This window comes from Mirounga leonina, unplaced genomic scaffold (genome assembly GCF_011800145.1).
Source record: "Mirounga leonina isolate KUSES-001 unplaced genomic scaffold, KU_Mleo_1.0 Mir_366, whole genome shotgun sequence".
Lineage (NCBI taxonomy): Eukaryota > Metazoa > Chordata > Mammalia > Carnivora > Phocidae > Mirounga > Mirounga leonina.
Window position 1 is genome coordinate 22,329,781 of NW_023270709.1, and position 18,347 is coordinate 22,348,127.

Consider the following 18,347-nt stretch of genomic DNA (forward strand, 5'->3'; position numbering starts at 1 on the left):
TACTTGTACAACCATCATCACAATCGAATTAGCAAAATCATTTTTAAAATTGAGATATAATTGACATATAACATATTAGTTTCATGCATTCAACATAATGATTCAATATTTGTATATAAAGTGAAATAATAACCCCAGTAAGTCTAGTTAACAACCCTCACGACACATAGTTACAATTATTTTTTTCTTATGATGAGAAGTTTTAAGATCTGGCTTATTTTACTTAGCATAATGCTCTCGAGGTCCATTCAGATTATTGGAAGTAGCAGGATTTCCTTTTTTTTTTTTAATGGCTGAATAGGTTCCTCTGTGTGTGTGTGTACAACACAGTATATACCACATTTCCTTTATCCATTCTTCTATACAAACTTCATTTTTAAACTTCATTTATGTAACCAGAGATTGCGGAAAGTCATTCAGTAGTTTATTAAGGAAAAAATAAAATTAAACACCCATTTGGGTTTTAGCTTCGAATGAGTAGTTTTAACGTGTAACCCTTAAACCTCTAAGGGGTTGGATTGTCCTTTCTTCATTTCACTCAGGGGATACTTGGGATAAATTTCGTCCGGAACGTATCCTTCCAATTCTTGACACCTTTCAGAGTAATTCCCATTTCTTCCTAGATATCCTCTGAACTGTGGCCACTGGGTAGTTCTGTGGAGAGATTAGAGTCCTGTGAGAATGGGACCAGAGAAATGATCCAGCATTATATAGAAGACTCTTGATGATGACCATTACCCTCCATCCTGGGTCGTTTCAGCATATTACGCATTTTGTTAGGCTTATCTGTGACATAGTTCTTTCCTTTTCTTTCTGTTTTATATCTATATTCTCAATCTCCAGCTAATTTTGAAATATTTAAAAAAAGGGCAGAGTACTTGATTCGGAAATCATTTTTCTCACCTAAGACAGAAGGAAATTCTTAGTCTGTAGTCTGGGCATTATATCTCTTTAATCATTGTTACTTAGACCCACATTTGTCCAGTTCTGAAGGCAGGTAAACATAATCACTAACAATCTATATTCATGACACCTCTGATCATTGGCCAGATGAAGTGCAGGGCCTGCTATACTGTCTTTTTTTTTTAAGTAATTTAATCCTATAAAAATGACAAAATTTAAGATCTGAAAATACTTCTGTATCAAGTGGTTGCTTCTACTGTCATTAGCCAGAAACTTGCAATCAAGGTGCAGCAGATTTTTATATTTGTAGAGGCCACAGGTTTTGACAGAAACAAAGATGATGAAAATCTTCATTTTCCTTGCTCATTTGAAGAAATCTATTTCAGTTGCATAGAATTTTAACTTCCATTTGATTAAAAAATAACAAAACATTAAAAAATTAGCGCAAGTATTAAAGGGTAAATTTGGTTCATCAAATGGACGTTTTTCCTGATCTTCCTTTATGTGCTGCGTGATCCTGTAACCTTAGAGCCATGGTACTTAAAAAAGCAGCAGGTTAGCATATCAAAATATTCTGACAGGGTGTTCTTAGACAAGCCAGCCTACCCTACAGTAACTGGAAGTGCTTTCATTTCAGCTCCAATTAAAGAACTGACATGCGAAGCCGGTTTTACCAAGTGAAAACAATTAAAGTAGAGCAAGGGGGAAATATGTCCTGCCTTGTTGCCTTATAAAAATGATACACCCATACCCATTTATCAGTTTGAATTCAAATTTCATACTGTTCAGTAGCAAAAGATTACAGAGATATTGTTTTTTACCATCTAATTTCAAGTAATAAAATAAGAGCTGTTTAATTTATACGTTTTGAGACATTTGGAAAAAAACCATACATTTCTAATAAATTTGATATAAAGTTTTGCAACTTAACAAAATTTAAATCGCCTTTGATTTATCTATATAGATATTGATCTATCCCTCTCTATTTTACATGTTATTTAAAGAGGCCACTCTTCACTGCTTCTTTCTAACCCTGCTCCCAGAGATGATTGTTAACATCTTCATGTGAATTGGTTTGTGCCAGCCCTCAGGAATAGTTTTAGGTTTAGGGGCGATCACACATTGGTCTGCAGGCATGATGCCTTTGTGAGACACCTTTGATGGAACAGTGTCTAGGGGAGGAAAAAATCTTTTCTTCTCCCCATCTTAGATTCTCTGGTTGGGCTTCTATAAGTTAGACTGGCCCAAGGCAGATTAATAAGAGTAAAACAAAATTGATTCACGTGGGCATTGCTCATGTATGCGTGGAAGCACCCAGCAGTCAGCAACGCAAATGGGTGTTTATATGCCATCCTATGCTAAAACGGAAGAAAAGGGATTTGGGGCTTCAGGATGAGGGAGACAAATTAAGAAAAGGTGACCAAGAAAAGTACGGTTAACAAGGATTTGTTAGTAAGGTTTGCAATGCAGATCTAAGGTTGGCTTTTCATCATTGGCAAGAGGTGTTAAAAGTTCTCCTCTTCCAATTCTTAATTGTAGGAAACAAACTGAGGGTTGCTGGAGTGGGGGGTGGGGTGGGAGGGATGGGGTGACTGGGTGATAGACACTGGGGAGGGTATGTGCTCTGGTAAGCGCTGTGAATTGTGCAAGACTGTTGAATCGCAGATCTGTACCTCTGAAACAAATAATGCAATATATGTTTTTTTGGGTTTTTTTTAAAGATTTATTTATTTATTTATTCATTCATTCATGAGAGACAGAGAGAGAGAGAGAGAGAAAGGCAGAGGGAGAAGCAGGCTCCCCGCCCAGCAGGGAGCCCGGCAATATATGTTAAGAAAAAAAAAAAGAAGAAGAAGAAGGTAGCAGGAGGGAAAGAATGAAGGGGGGGAAATCGGAGGGGTAGACGAACCATGAGAGACGATGGACTCTGAAAAACAAACTGAGGGTTCTAGAGGGGAGGGGGGTGGGAGGATGGGTTAGCCTGGTGATGGGTATTGAGGAGGGCACATTCTGCATGGAGCACTGGGTGTTGTGCACAAACAATGAATCATGGAACACTTCATCTAAAACTAATGATGTAATGTATGGGGATTAACATAAGAATAAAAAAAAAAAGTTCTCCTCTTCCTAGTCTGGAATGTCCGTATTTACATCTTTTTCTTTTTCCCAAATTTCCATCTTTAAAAATGGAAATTTCCTTTATAAATAGAAATTTCCTTTACAAAAGGAAAAACGAAGGCCCCGGTGTTTAGAGTTTTTCCTGTGTCTGCTGATTCTTAATTGCCTTTAACTCAGAAGAATTCATACACCCAAGAGGTGTATTTTGGGGTGGCGTATTCTGGTACCTTTCAAGGGTCAGCGTGCCCGTGTGTACATTCCAGCTCTACCCTTGTCCCTTGGGTGAGGTAGTTAACGTCTCTCCATCTTAGATTGAGTAAAACTACTTCCTAAGTCTGTCCAGAAGTTTAAATGCGATGAGTGTGACCCAGCACAGCGTCTAGCACACGAGGATGCTCACTAACCAACTGCTCTCTTGTTATCATCATCATCATCATCACTTCTACTGCTGCTACACCACTCATAGCATGGTGATTTGGAGAGGGCCGGGCATGTTTTGGGTTCTCCCTATAATCATTCCAAGTAAATGACTGCTTATGGTCCCTGTTTTTAAGACCAAAGGTCTCAGAGGCCTTTTAAGGTGAATTTGGGAGTGGGGACAGAATTGCCTGTCCCTCTTCTCTCCTTTTACTTTCATTCCCATTTTTATGTACTTCTTGAACAAAGAAATTTCTTTCATGTCTATTTATTTTTTTCACTTTCTTATCGTAGCTCCAGGGACAACACTGCTCTAATGGTAATAACTTCTTCAGGAATGATTCTAAGATGTTTTGCTGATTCTTATCTCTGATTCTCCTTTGTTTGTTGTTTTCATATTCAGGTTTCTTTCTCCTGTTATGCTAATGTGCAGCATTATGAGCCCCTGGAGTATAAGTGCCTGGGTGATTTGGACCCTGCTTAGAAGAAAGGTTTTCTTCTTTCATTATTGAAGAAATTGAGCTTGCAGGAATGATGTATTGTTAAGAAATATTATTAAGCTTAATATTTTGGTCTTTGAAAAATCATTTCAGTTTTTCCAAACCCACTGGGTAATACCAGATATAATTTTATAATTTGTTTCAAGATGATAATAAGAGCAATGTTTTTCCTGTAACAGTGATTGCTGTAACTGTGGTTAATTTTTCCCATTCTGTTTTCCAAAATCAAAAAATGAATATAAATTAGTTTTATAATAGAGAAAAACATTAATTTTATTACATTCATTTTTGGAAAAAAGTGGTTTTTTGTTATTTTATGTTATGCTAATTACTTTATGCATTTTTTTTTCCAAAGGTGTGTATCAGGTTCAGCTTCATAAGCTCTATAAACCCAACCCCTCAAATGAACAATTCTCTCTTTAAAATGATTTCAGGAAAGAATGTCACAATTGGTATATTTGATAAAAGAGTAAATAGGTAGAGGAGCATTAAGTGGTCCCCAAGTGTACTTCTTTATTTTTCCCAAATGTACTTTAAAAGATATAATTGATATCATTAGGCTAAAAAAAGCAGGTTGCTGGGTTATGGTACAAAATACACAGCTGTGTATCTCAAGACACTGGGATATGTTATGTGTTGCCTGTTATGGTTTGCCTGGAAAATTTTTGTTTATCACTGAAAATTGAACTCCATTTGGGATGAAATCGTCTGTTGCCCATGTTAATAGTTAATTTCTTCCTCCCCTGTTCTCCCTTTGTAATTGATACATACTTCCATTCTGGTGTTCATTGAAAATTGGTTCAGAAAAAGGACTTTGCAGTCTGACAGGCATAGGTCCTGAGTGCCATTATTCCACTTACGACTCTTCTTGTGAACATATTATTTTAAATGTCTCCGAATGCTTGTTTCCTTCATCCATAAAATGACAGCATGGCGGTGGGATGCGTTAGGTTATGCCATATGACAAAGGGTCTCGAAAAATGTCAGGGTCTTATAATGACAAAAATGTATTTCCTTGCTCATGTTAAATATCTGTCATGGATTGACTGAAGCTCTGCCCAGGGTGTCTCTGCTTCAGAACTTAGACCGTAGAAGAAGGGAAAAAAGAGAGCCATCGAGAACGCCTGGCTTGAAACCTTCTGCCCAGAAGTGGCACCTGTCATTTCTGCCCACGTTTCACTGGCCACCAAGTCACGCAGCTGCTCCTGAGTTCCCACAGGGAGGGGAAACCAGGATATTTGGCAAATAGCGACACAGTCTACTGCAGAAATAATAAAAATACTTGCAGCTTGAGATGAGGGCACAGATGAGATCCGTACAAACTGCTCAGCAGAGCGCCCAGCATAGGCACCGTGCCCCTTCATAGGAGGACGCGATTCTGTATTTTCCACGCATATAAATGCAGAGGGGCTTACTGTCTTCTTTGCATCCCCAGTCCCAGAAACGTAGTTTGATGTTTAATGAATTACTTGTGTAGCTGCATCCTTTACCTACCAAGCAGTTCTGACTGAAGCAGTTAAAGCACTAGAACATTCTTTTTACTGCATACCACCTAGCACTTGAAACAAAAGTTCTCCAAAGTTAGCCTCATTTTGAATAATTAGACCATAAATAAATGAGTTAAATATTTAAAAATAAGTCTTTGTTTTTTTAAAAGATGTTATTTATTTTTTTTAAAGATTTTATTTTATTTTATTTATTTGACAGAGAGAGAGAAAGAGTGAGAGAGGGAACACAAGCAGGGGGAGTGGGAGAGGGAGAAGCAGGCTTCCCGCGGAGCAGGGAGCCCGATGGGGGGCTGGATCCCAGGACCCTGGGATCATGACCTGAGCTGAAGGCAGACACTTAAGGACCGAGCCACCCAGGCGCCCCTAAAAATAAGTCTTTAAATATTTAAAAATAAGTCTTTCTGGGGGCGCCTCAGTGGCTCAGTCAGTTAAGCATCTGCCTTCCGCTCAAATCATGATCCCTGAGTCCCGGGGTTGAGCCCCACATGGGACTCCCTACTCAGTGGGGAGTCTACTTCTCCCTCTGCCCCTCCCTCTGCTTGTGCTCTCTCTCTCTCTCTCAAATAAATAAATAAAATCTTTTAAAAAAATAACATCTGCCTTTCCATTGTATTCCTTAATTATTTATATCAGGTTTGAGAGAAGCCAATAGAATTGTCTTCACTGAGTGCTTAGTCTAATTGGGATGCACTTTCCCCATTAAATTGATCAGGTATTGATTTGTTCTTTTAGTTGTTAGTAGACTCAATCTTTTTTTTTTTTTTTAATAGAAAAAAGGCAACTGTATGTATATTATACATTTGCTTTTTAGGGTATACCTGTTCATATTATATAGCGTTTAAAACACAACAGATTTTACTGTGAATATTCCTCTTTGGTATTTTGTCTTAAAACTAATACAGTAGAATTGACTTAATGGTGTGTGTTCAAGTTTCGTGAATTCTCATTTACACAGAGATTCATGTAACCATCACCACGGTCAGGATACAAACACTGTCTTTTGATTTCTTTGTGATAGCAGAGCAGAATCATAATTATAAAATAGAATAATGATAATATCAATTGAAAATAAATGTGTGTATAATTACAACTCTTAACATTCTGACATTAGTATTAATGTGTATTTTTATCTTTGTAATGTAAAGTCTGATTACTGACTATGACACTTAGATGAAGTGGTAATGGTAAAGGAGCATTGAAGTCCTTTTAACATTTCTGTGAAGGCTAATTAGAACAGATACTTGTCTCAACTTCTTTTAACGCAAATACTGAATATGTTAACGCTTTGCAGTGTAGAAGTGAATTCCCTGTTATAATTAAGTTACAGATCAAATGTGAATTAGAATCTGTTCGCACTCTCTAATCCTCTTCACTTGGGACATAAGGATTGGGAATATTCTCTTCTTAGGCTCCCTCATTCACTTTCTGATGCTATTAAATGATAATTTATTTTTAGATTGCTGAGTAAATGTAGGTGCTGGTAATTCACTTAGTGGCTGTTACAGTGTCATTAATGAAGTAACGGATGAAATAGGACCCTGGTCTCATTTTATCTTGACTTACATGACTTTTGGAGTGTCGAAGGTGATTCCAGAAATAGGATCTCCTAGAATACAGGCATCGCTGTTTGACCTTTAGCTAGAAGTCTTTCTTTATAGGACTTACTGTAATATAACCATGTTGACTAATTAATTGGGTCATTCAGTCATTCATTCATTCAACTATAACTTAAGTATTTAAGGGCCAGGCATTAGCAAGGAAATTGGGAGATGCAGATAAATAAGATCTATCTTTGGGGTGTGAGCATGTACGGTAAAGTTACAGGACGGGAAAACCAGTGTTAACAGCAGCCTGTATGGGGCCCCCTGGCGTTGAGAGTAGGAAACACCCAAGTGCCTGCAAAGGAGAGACTTAGAATAACGTAACCCTACTACAGCAGGGGTGAGCTTTGAAATGAGCCAGGCACGGAAGGACAAATATTGTAGGGTTTCCCATAGATGAGGTGCCTAGAATAGTCACATTCATGGAGACAGAAACTAGTACGAAAGGCGGGGGGAAGAGGGGCATGGGGCGTTATGGGGCTTTATTGTTTAACAGGTACAGAGTTTCAGTTTGGGATGATGAAAAAGTTCTAGAGATGGATGGTGGTGATGGTTGCACAACATTGTGCAGGTACTTAATGTCATGGAATCGTATACTCAAAAATGGTCAAAATGGGAAATTTTATGTCATATATATTTTACCACAATAAAACAAAAAACAACGGGAACGAAGAAAATGATCATTTATAGGCCCCACCCCCAGTTCTTCTCTTTTTAAGAGAAGTTTTTTAAAAAGAATTTTTGTAACATCACCCATCTTTTGTAGTATCTATTACAGCATTTCCTAGTAAGATCCTATATTTAACAGCTCATCTCTATTAGATTTATGCCATTAGATTGTGTTGTTAAAGTCCATAAGTATAGACCAAACTTGCTTTACTACCTTAATCAAGCTAATAATATTCAGAACATTTGAGATACTTTTGCATGAAGTGGCATATTTAATAAATTCTAAATTCCTATATTTTACTTAATTGAAAAAAATACCTATATACTTCAACGTGGATGACCCTTGAGAACATCGTAAGTGAGAGAAGCCAGTTACAAAAGACTAATGATTCTGTTTATATGAAATGTGTGGAATAGGCAATTTATAGAGTTAGAAAGTAGACTGCTGGGCGCCTGGGTGGCTCAGTCGTTAAGCGTCTGCCTTCGGCTCAGGTCATGATCCCAGGGTCCTGGGATCGAGTCCCACATCGGGCTCCCTGCTCTGCGGGAAGCCTGCTTCTCGCTCTCCCACTCCCCCTGCTTGCGTTCCTGCTCTCGCTGTCTCTCTCTCTGTCAAATAAATAAATAAAATCTTTAAAAAAAAAAAAAAAAAAAGAAAGATTGCTAGCTGTTTCAGGCTGGGGAAAGGGGTTATGGAATGGGGATAATGGGAAGAGACTGCTAGTGGGTACAGGATTTGTTTTAGGGGGAATGAAAACATTCTAAAATTAGAATTTGGTGATGGCGCACCATCCTATGAATATACTAAAAAGCATTTAATTGCATACTTTTTTTAATAGGTCAGTGTGTGGCATTTGAATTATATCTCACATAAGCTCTTTACAATGCTTAAAGGTAATGGTGTAATTTGTCTTGTTTTAAAGTATCTTTTTGCTTTATCATATGTCTTAGTTTAGTTGAAATCATAGTATGGTGAAGGTTAGCATTTTAAGTATGCATATACTGGGGTGCCTGGGTGGCTTGGTCATTAAGCGTCTGCCTTCAGCTCAGGTCATGATCCCAGGGTCCTGGGATCGAGCCCCGCACTGGGCTCCCTGCTCAGCGGGAGGCCTGCTTCTTCCTCTCCCATTCCCCCTCCTTGTGTTCCCTCTCTTGCTGTGTCTCTCTCTGTCAAATAAATAAATAAAATCTTAAAAAAAAAATAAATATGCATATACTTTCTAACAAAGGTATAATCCGAGAGGGCTTTTGGATAGATAACTATCAAAATGAATGCACAGGCATCTGAATGCAAGTATTAATATATTTTACACACTCACACACTGAGTGACCTTGTTAAGCTGGTAGAATACATATTCAGACCCAGGTAGAATATGATGATTAATTTGATGACTGCAGAGCAACAAAAATTAAACTGAACATTCCTTTTAAAAATGTATCCATACGAGGACCTGGGTGCCTCAGTCAGTTGGGCATCCAACTCTTGGTTTTGGCTCAGGTCATGGTCGTGGGGTTGTCGGATTAAGCCCTACGTTAGGCTCTCCACTGAACATGGAGCCTGCTTGAGATTCTCTTTTTCTACCCCTTCCCTGCCCCCCCCCCATGCACATATGGGCATTCTCTCTCTTTCAAAAATAAAATAAAAATGTACCCATACACAGAATTGCTTTTTTAAAATTAAGTCTGTTTTCTTCAACTCGTTAGATTTTCTTTGCTTTTTAAGTTCATAAAAAAATAACATTGAGATATTATTTAACATTAAGATGATTACCGGTTCATGAAAGGAGAAGTCCATATTAAAAGCACTGGATGGAAATACTGATTCGTGGATTTGGTTAGCCATTCTGTAGTCCTTGCCTATAAAGTGGTCATGTCTAGATGCTAAGCAGCCTTGATACATTTGCCCTTAAACTGTAAATGACCTTATATTAAAAGAGATACTGTTTCCATGCTAGTTGCTACCAGAGCTATACACACACACACACACACACACGCAAGCACACACCCCTTGTGTGTACCTTTGCCAACTAGCATACTTGCCTAACTACTCAGACTCTCTCAACCAGCTCAGAGCTCAGGGTTGCTCATGGCTGCCATTCTTTGTTAGCCACATTTTGAACTAAGTGCTCCTTTTTTCTTCAGTTAACCAGACCCCACATGTCATCTATAAATTACTTGCATGAGAAAGTACATTGTGATTCCAATATAAAGCTGCAGCAGACTTTTAGAAATATAACCCATGGGGGAGGTAGCTACCAATGAAATGTCTGATTTTTACTTTGTATTTACCTATATATTAACCTGTGATTTTTCACTTCCAAAAATTAAGGCAGGCCAATCATGTTTGTTCACCTGCTTGAATATGTGTTAACCTGCCTTAGTCAGACTGAACTGTTACTAATTGAAAATTTGTCTTCCTTTCAAATAGCACTTATATTTTAAATCTCTTTGTATGTATGTTTGTGTGGTTGTAACCCAGATATATGTATGGTTTGGTGGTATACTTAGTACAGTACTAGCCATTGTGGGGATCCAGCGAGAGGAGTAAACCATATTCCCTGCTCCTGTCGAGCCTCCGTCTTGGAGATTGAGCCTCATGTTGCAAGGCAGAACCAAGAATGCACTCAGTGATTGCAGCTACATTGGGGAGGGTATGTGCTGTGGTGAGCGCTGTGAATTGTGCAAGACTGTTGAATCACAGACCTGTACCCCTGAAACAAATAATACATTATATGTTAATAAGAAAGAAGATAGTAGGAAGGGGAAAATAAAGGGGGGGAAATCGGAGGGGGAGACGAACCATGAGAGACTATGGACTCTGAGAAACAGACTGAGGGTTCTAGAGGGGAGGGGGGTGGGAGGACGGTCTAGCCTGGTGATGGGTATTAAAGAGGGCACGTTCTGCATGGAGCACTGGGTGTTACATGCAAACGATGAATCATGGAACACTACATCAAAAACTAATGATGTACTGTATGGTGACTAACATAACATAATAAAATAAAATTTAAAAAAAAAATGCACTCGGATAACACCAGGAACAGTTGCTGAGGAATCAGAGAGGAAGTAATCTCTGACACCAGAGAACCTGTAACTAGAAGCTAAACCTTTATTAAAAATAAAAGAATTTTGAAGGGTGAAGAAACCAAAGGGTCTTTAGCCAACATGTTGAGCTCTCAAGAAGGGGAATAGAACTAAAAACAGAACCAAAAGTATGTACTTTGTCTCTTTGGGGCACATTAATCTATGTTAAGTCATAACTCCTTTAGTAGGAGAAATACAGACTTTAATTAAGGGGCCAGGTTATTTTTATTTTGTTTCTGGTGCCTACCATTCTAGAATTGCAAAGTCTCTAGTATGAAGCTGAAAGTCATTACTAGTGGTAAGTCTTATTTGAGAGCCAAAGGGAAAACCCACCAAATTTATCCTACTTGTTTGCTATTAAATTTTAATTTATAAATTGTCATACTGTAACAGGGCAGTACTTCATCCAATGCAGTATCCTGCATGTAGTAGTAGTAATAGTAGGCAGCCGCCCTCAGGTTTCCGGGAGAAACTGCACTCCCCTTCCTGGCCCAGGGTCCTGGTTGCTGGGAACCCCATTCCAGTCTGTTGTATGAAAATTAGCACAAGTTAACTCTCCTTCACTTACTAGCTGAGGGAACTAGTTCATTGCAAAGCTGTTCTTTTTAGGTTCCCTTAGGTTCCCATTAATCTGTATGAACATGTGTGACCATGAACTTCAGATACTGTGCAAGGAAGAAGAATATTGGATGACTTGTCTATTGAGGGCTTACAGATGAGCACATACGGAATTATCTTGTTTTATCTTCCCTATAGCCCAGTAGCCCTAGGAGGTGGGTACTACCACTGTCTAGGTTTCACAGATAAGGAAACCAAGGCACAGAGGTGGAGTGTGGGATTTCATCTCCCAGACTGTGTTTTTTGCTAAGGGGTCATCTTTTATCACCGTAGGTATGTTGAAAGTTAGCGAATGCAGAATCCTGCCCCTTTAGAAAACAAGGACTTTTCTTATACTGTTTGTGAATCCTGATATTCAGGCATGAAAGCCCTGAAAGGTACAGAAGCATAGCGGAAAGCCAGCATATTTACTATCAGGTACGTAATGCTAAGTGTTGCCTCGCACAGCCTCAGACACAGTGGTTTAACGCCTACCGTGTAAGGGTAGGAAGAGCCTCCCGGCTAAAAGCCCAGCCAAGAAATGTAACAGTTTTGTGAACAGATAATACGTTAACTGGTTACTTTTCTATTAGATAAGAAACTCTTCAACTCCAGTTCTAATGGGTATGTCTATATGTATCTATCTGTCCATATATATATATATATATATATATACACCTATATATATATAAAATAAGGTATATATACCTATTAATTTCTAATAAAGTATGGATAAAACATATCCATGAGTAATATTATTGGGCTGTTGAATTTCTTAGTCCGAAGGGATTTTTTAAAACAACTGAGGCGCTATTGAGAAGGTGACAGATCTGAGTTAATTGCTCTTTTCTTCCACGTGCCCTCATGGTCGCAGTGGGTAGAAAGAAAGTGGAGACACGCAGGGCGTGGTTGGTCCATATGCATGACTGACCCCTGAATAACTAGGAGGTGACTCTTCGGAATTAGCTGGCTCTCTGACTCCACATAAGATCCTCAAAATACTGTTCTAAGGATGAAAATGAAGTAACAGATGTGATAACACGGTCCTTTAAAAACCAAAAATCACTAGTCACGTGCAAGTTACCCCAGAGCAGCTCCTTTCTCAACACTCTTACTTTTGGTCTCTTTGTAGGCGTCCTCTCCCTGCCACCACCCCCTTTCTCTTTCCCTCCTCTCCTCTCCTGCCCCTTCCCCAGCCCTCCAGTGGGTGAGCCTGGAGTGGGGCAGCAGAGAAGGGCTAAATCAGTCTGTTTTCTTACTGCTTTCATAAATGCTCACATTACCACAGCTCTCCTTCCGTTGTTCTTCTCCCTGCCCACCTTTGTATCCTCTGAGGAATTTTATAAAGCACCCTCTGGTTTGTCTCACTCTGGTTTGCTCTGACTTGACCAGCTACGTTCCTCTTGCTGTTCTTCCCTTCTTCCCTCTTCTACATCTGGATGTCAGCAGGTGACCTGTGGCCAGCAGGCTGCTTTGGTGTGTGACGCTTTCTCTTTTGCATCGTAGATGCTCAAAAAATACATGTTCACTGACTAGCTGAGAAAGAAACAGGTTATACATTCCTTCTCCTTCGGTATTTAAATAAAAAAAAAAAGGTGTTGGGACGCCTGGGTGGCTCAGTCGGTTAAGCGTCTGCCTTCAGCTCAGGTCGTGATCCCAGGGTCCTGGGATCGAGCCCCGCGTCGGGCTCCCCGCTCTGTGGGAAGCCTGCTTCTCCCTCTCCCACTCCCCCTGCTTGTGTTCCCTCTCTCGCTGTGTCTTTCTCTGTCAAATAAATAAAATCTTTTTTTTTTTTTTTAAGTGTTGACTGGCCTTAAGTCTGGAGATTTTATTCAAGTACACAGGATTATAGAGCCTTAACTGTTTAACTATTGCTGTTTCTCCTGCTAACTAACGTAGCGAGGCAGAATATAAAACTGCCTCGGGAGTTTTAAAAGGGAGGAGTGGTGTTTATTTTGAAGTACTCAAAAATCTTGCTCTTTAGGCATTCCATGAGTTTACCTTCGTTTTGTCACTTAAGAGAGACAACGAGCATGAGGAAATAAGTCTTGTGTGGAATCCTCCGAAAGTCATGTTGAATTTTCAAATGTCATCATAGAGTATTACCTGTTAACGTTTGCTCGAAGAGCCCAGCTGATGGGTCTGTTTTCAGCTATGTTTGTTTGCTTGCCCCTGTGGGTGTTGATCTGAAGGAAACCATTACCTAATTCCTTAAAATGATTAATGTTTTCTCCTTCCATTTTTTTTTTAAAGGAAATGGCAAAAATCCTTAATCATCCCCGAGTCTATGCCTTTCTGCACATCCCGGTCCAGTCTGCCTCTGACACTGTCCTCATGGAAATGAAACGAGAATACTGCGTGGCTGACTTCAAAAGAGTAGTGGATTTTCTGAAAGAGAAGTAAGTCTGTTAGTACTTAAGAAAATAACCGTTCCTTTTTTTCTTACAAAAGCATGTGGCAAAAATGCACTTATTGTAGCCACAATTAAAGGTACCAGAGAGAAGGCGAGAGTTCTGAAGCTTTCTGAGCCCTTAAGTTTCCTTAGGGACCCTTGATGTGGTTTCTTCTTATATCTACCTCCCATCTGTGCACGACACACCATTAATTTGTGTAAGATTGCCAGTCTCTGTAAGGTAGTGTGCATTGTGATCATTTTTATACCTGACCTAGTAGATGAAAACAGCTTTGGTTTTGCTTAAATCCCCTTTAATGTGGCTTCTTGAGGTGGTGAGCTGGTTCTGATGTGGAGATAGGCCAAATCATGTCACTACAAAATAGTTAATTTTCTACCGAGTAGCATTTTTTTTTTTAAAGATTTTATTTATTTATTTGAGAGAGAGAGAATGAGAGAGAGCACATGAGAGGGGGGAGGGTCAGAGGGAGAAGCAGGCTCCCCTCCGAGCAGGGAGCCCGATGCGGGACTCGATCCAGGGACTCCAGGATCATGACCCAAGCCGAAGGCAGTCGCTTAACCAACTGAGCCACCCAGGCGCCCTACTGAGTAGCATGTTTTGAAGAGCATTTGGAACATCTTTGCTTTTACACGCTTATCCCTGAAGATTACTTGAAGAATTGTGATTTATAAGGAGGTTTTAGGATTCTGTTTTTCAAGGTTGAAATTGCTGTTGACCAAAATTAAGGCGTATTTACACAATCTTAGACATGAATGATCATTTTGTTTCCACAGAAAACACTTGCAGCCCATAATTATATTCTTCAAAATCCTACTTATCATCATCACCAAACATTGACTGCCTTCTGTGATTATACAAGGCAGGAAATAGTAGGGCTGGCCAAGGTCATACAAAACCTTCTCAAGTCTAGGGCACTGTTCTCCCCTCTGGGGATATGTCATTTATCTTGGCATATTTGAGGCATGGGTCTTCCTACTTCCCATAATTTTTTTCCTCTGTTGTTTTTCTTAATTAAGTTACAACTTTTTATTTCCATCTTCTTGTTTATAATTATGTATCTTTGTACCATGTCAGAGTGCTACATGGATATGATTGCTTTATACAAATTGTAAGCAATTATTTTTTCCACCTTCAATTAGTGACTTATCCTGACTACATAGAAATCTTTTAAAATCTTTTTCTTCTATTTACTTTCTCTTTCCTTCCTCATCTTTCCTGTATGTCTTTCTAATTTTTTTTTTCACCTCTAGGCATTTCTTGATTTTCCTAACCACTAGAAATAAAGACATTTGTGTGCAGTCAAACAAACACAGCTAATTGTTCAAATATTCAAATCAGTGAATAGAAGGCATATTTATTCTAGGATTTCATAATTATAATCATTAAGTATATACAGTCTTCAAAGCAGAAAACAGAATAATGACAGATCTCTACCATCTATAATACTTTCTGCTCTTAAAGAAAACTGAGGTCAAGGCTAAAGAATAAGAATTTTTATGTTAGATGTCTATTAAGTTGCCCGGTATCCCTCCTTTGCATTTATTCTAGCTTATTGTAGGTAAACTTGTCTCATATGAGAGAGTTCTTTTGGGCACGTTGGCACTGGTGAATGGAATGTTTTTCAAAATTGCAAACATATTGTTGCACCTGTGAAATTTCTTGCCTCTTGCTTATAACTAGGGTAGTAGCAAATAATGTGCACAATTCATACCTGTTGCACAAGATTTTGCCAAGTGTAGACATGCATCCTGTTGTGCAGAATAGACTAGAACACTTTCCAAGTGCTTTGTTGCATTAATGTGATTCAATGAGGTAAGGAATCAACACCTCTCTTTCTCCTCCACTTGGGTGAGTGCTGACTCAGTTGTTTGGGGGAATTACTGTGGCTACCTAACTGGGCAACAATTTCACAATAAGTTCTAGCCTTTTATGTTGTTCCAAAGATGGACCTTTTAAATCTGTTGCATCTTGAACAGTTTCAACAGCATCCATGAGGTAGAGAGAGGTCAAAAGATGATCACATCAAAGTGTTAGAGAATAGTCTCTTGCCTTTATTCATGGGTTAAACTCATTTTCCTTTCTTTGGATTCTGAGTTACCCTGAGGCATCTGTGTAGCTTTTCTAGAACTATTCTACTGTCTGGAGGATCCCAGAACCAAGTGCTGTACCCGAGGATCTCCAATATTTCCAGCACTGGAAATACCAGGGATCCCTGGAAGGATATTGGAGATCTCTGGAGAAGACACCCCATCCCATAACCCGTCCATCCACAATGTCAGTTTCAAGTGGTATGATTCACTGGCGTGGTAGAGCATGAGTCTAGATAGCATCTCTAAGCATCTGTAACTCTTTATTGGCTATGCACAGTGAGGGTGAAAGCAACCTCGGTATACAATTCCATACTTAGATTATAACTTACAGGATGTATTGGAAAAATGTAGAAGGCAGACAACATGGTATTCCTGATAAAAGTTACAGGGACTCTTTGGAAAGCAAGAAGAAATTAAATTATGACTGCTAATAAGGTGATCCTTGCATGGTTTTAGAGAGCTCATCAGAACCGTAAAGTTCTGTCTTTTGTCCAGTCTGTCCCGTTGCTTGTAGGAATAGTACAGTGCTCGCTCGCTCGCTCACCCCGCGCAGACAGTATAACCCACCTTTGCTCTTCAGGGAAAAGGGTTCCTGTCCTTTCGGGGAAGTCCACCCATTCAGGGAGGAATTTCCAACTGCAACAAACATTGAGAAAGAAATGAAGTCTTTTTAGCAGGCTTCCGCTCTCATAGTTTGCTTACTTTTCCTATTAAAAAACGGCACAGCTTTATGCCAAATAGATTAGCACTTATAGGAAACACCAAAGTTTCAGAGATTTCTATAGTAGAACTGCTAGTCTGGATAACTGATCCAGCACAAAGTTGTTTTGGCCAGCGTTTTATCAAAATTCAGTAAAGTACTGTCTTTTTTAGAAAGAGGGCCTTATACCGTCATTTTGCTTTTGTGCGTTCGTAAATCGACCCTGATTTCAAATGGTTTATTTCGTGCTCTCCTCTTATATCTGCTTTTTAAGCTCCTGTCCTAATGTCTTGTTTCCTCTGAAGCTTCTGAAGCCTTTTTCTTTTTTCCTAGTGAGCCTTTAACAACTAAGAATCTTGATTTTTTTTTTTCCCTTCACCAATAGGAGACTTATATATTCATGTTATGAATTAGGGATGGGACATTTCCTAACCCGTCGCACCAAAAAATCCAATTTTGAAAACAACCTATCGCATTGAACACTGACCTCCAAACTGTGCGCTGCAGGCTTTTAAACTACGAATTCAGCGATGTTCATGATGCCGTATCTCTGAGACACTGGAGGTGAAACCTTTTTAATGTTTTAGCTGGGAGCAACAGAACTTTACTTACGAGCCAGCCTGAGGTTGATTCATTATTCTCTTCAGTTGTTCAAAAGTTGGCAGCAATTACCATACCAGCAGCTGGATTGAAGATAACCTAGCGGTGCTGGCCCATGCTGGGGCATATGGGAATTTATTAACTCACGCAACCTTTGCAAAGAAAAGTGTCTGAATTACTTAACATACTAATTTAAAACAGCTGGTCCTGAGCAGACAATCATATGACTAAAACTATTCTATTCCGATTGATTAATCCAGTTGGAAGATTAACTAAGTTGATGTTTTCATATGAACAGAGAAAATGGTTTCTTGAACTATGTACTGCAAGCGGCAGGGATACGGAAGGAAGCCACCTTTGCAAAAGTGCATTTCTGGTTTCAGGAAGATTTTTGATCAATACCTCATAAGAGTGACTACTTTTATTGATTATCCCTGAACTGGTTTTTCTGTTATCTTTTTAAGCTATTGGTGGGATTTTTAAAAAAAGTATGAAACTTGAATTGTTTATTTTTATTTTTTCATGTGATTTTGGAAGAGTTAACTTTCCAATGAGAGGATTTCTCACTTTGCTGTTTTGAGGGTGATATAATTACGGTTCCTAGGGCCTTGGGACCTTGGCCGTAGACTTTAATTGGGCCCTCCTCATTTGAGCAGCATTGAATTTACACAGTCACTCCCCAGCATAAAACCACACATTCACATAAATTCAAAAAATGACAACATGCAGAGTTGTTCTCTCAGGCATATGTTCTCATGTTAAGTAAAAGAAACTCTGAGTCCTCAAATTCACACATTAAAGTGTGAAAGAACTACGTAAGAATGTCCTATTGATAGATACATTTTAAGACATGAAACAGTTTGTATATTAAAAGATCTATTTGTTTTCGGAGATTATTTTGTTGGAAGTCCAGTGGCCTTTTGGTTTATGCCAACCAGACCTTAAACTTGGGAGACAAGATCCATCCCCCTCACTCGATAAATACATTTTGAATGAACTATGAACATATGAACTATGACCAGTTATGTTTTTACCTGCAGGTTGCATAGATCTTAAGTTGTGCCTTACGGTGGCATCTTTGTGTGGACTTCCAATGCCATAATATTATCCATCTCAGAATTTGCCATTATCATCTGTCAGCATGCT

At 39.0% G+C, this 18,347-nt stretch overlaps 1 protein-coding gene across 2 annotated transcripts in view; it reads left to right on the forward strand.

Annotated features, from left to right (window-relative positions):
- Positions 1 to 18,347, forward strand: part of CDKAL1 (CDK5 regulatory subunit associated protein 1 like 1) — a 661,526-nt gene that overhangs the window by 425,487 nt on the left and 217,692 nt on the right. For both annotated transcript variants that reach the window (XM_034985765.1, XM_034985766.1), the window contains one exon: positions 13,651 to 13,796. In XM_034985765.1, coding sequence (XP_034841656.1) covers positions 13,651 to 13,796 — 146 coding nt within the window. The remainder of the gene's footprint in view (positions 1 to 13,650; positions 13,797 to 18,347) is intronic.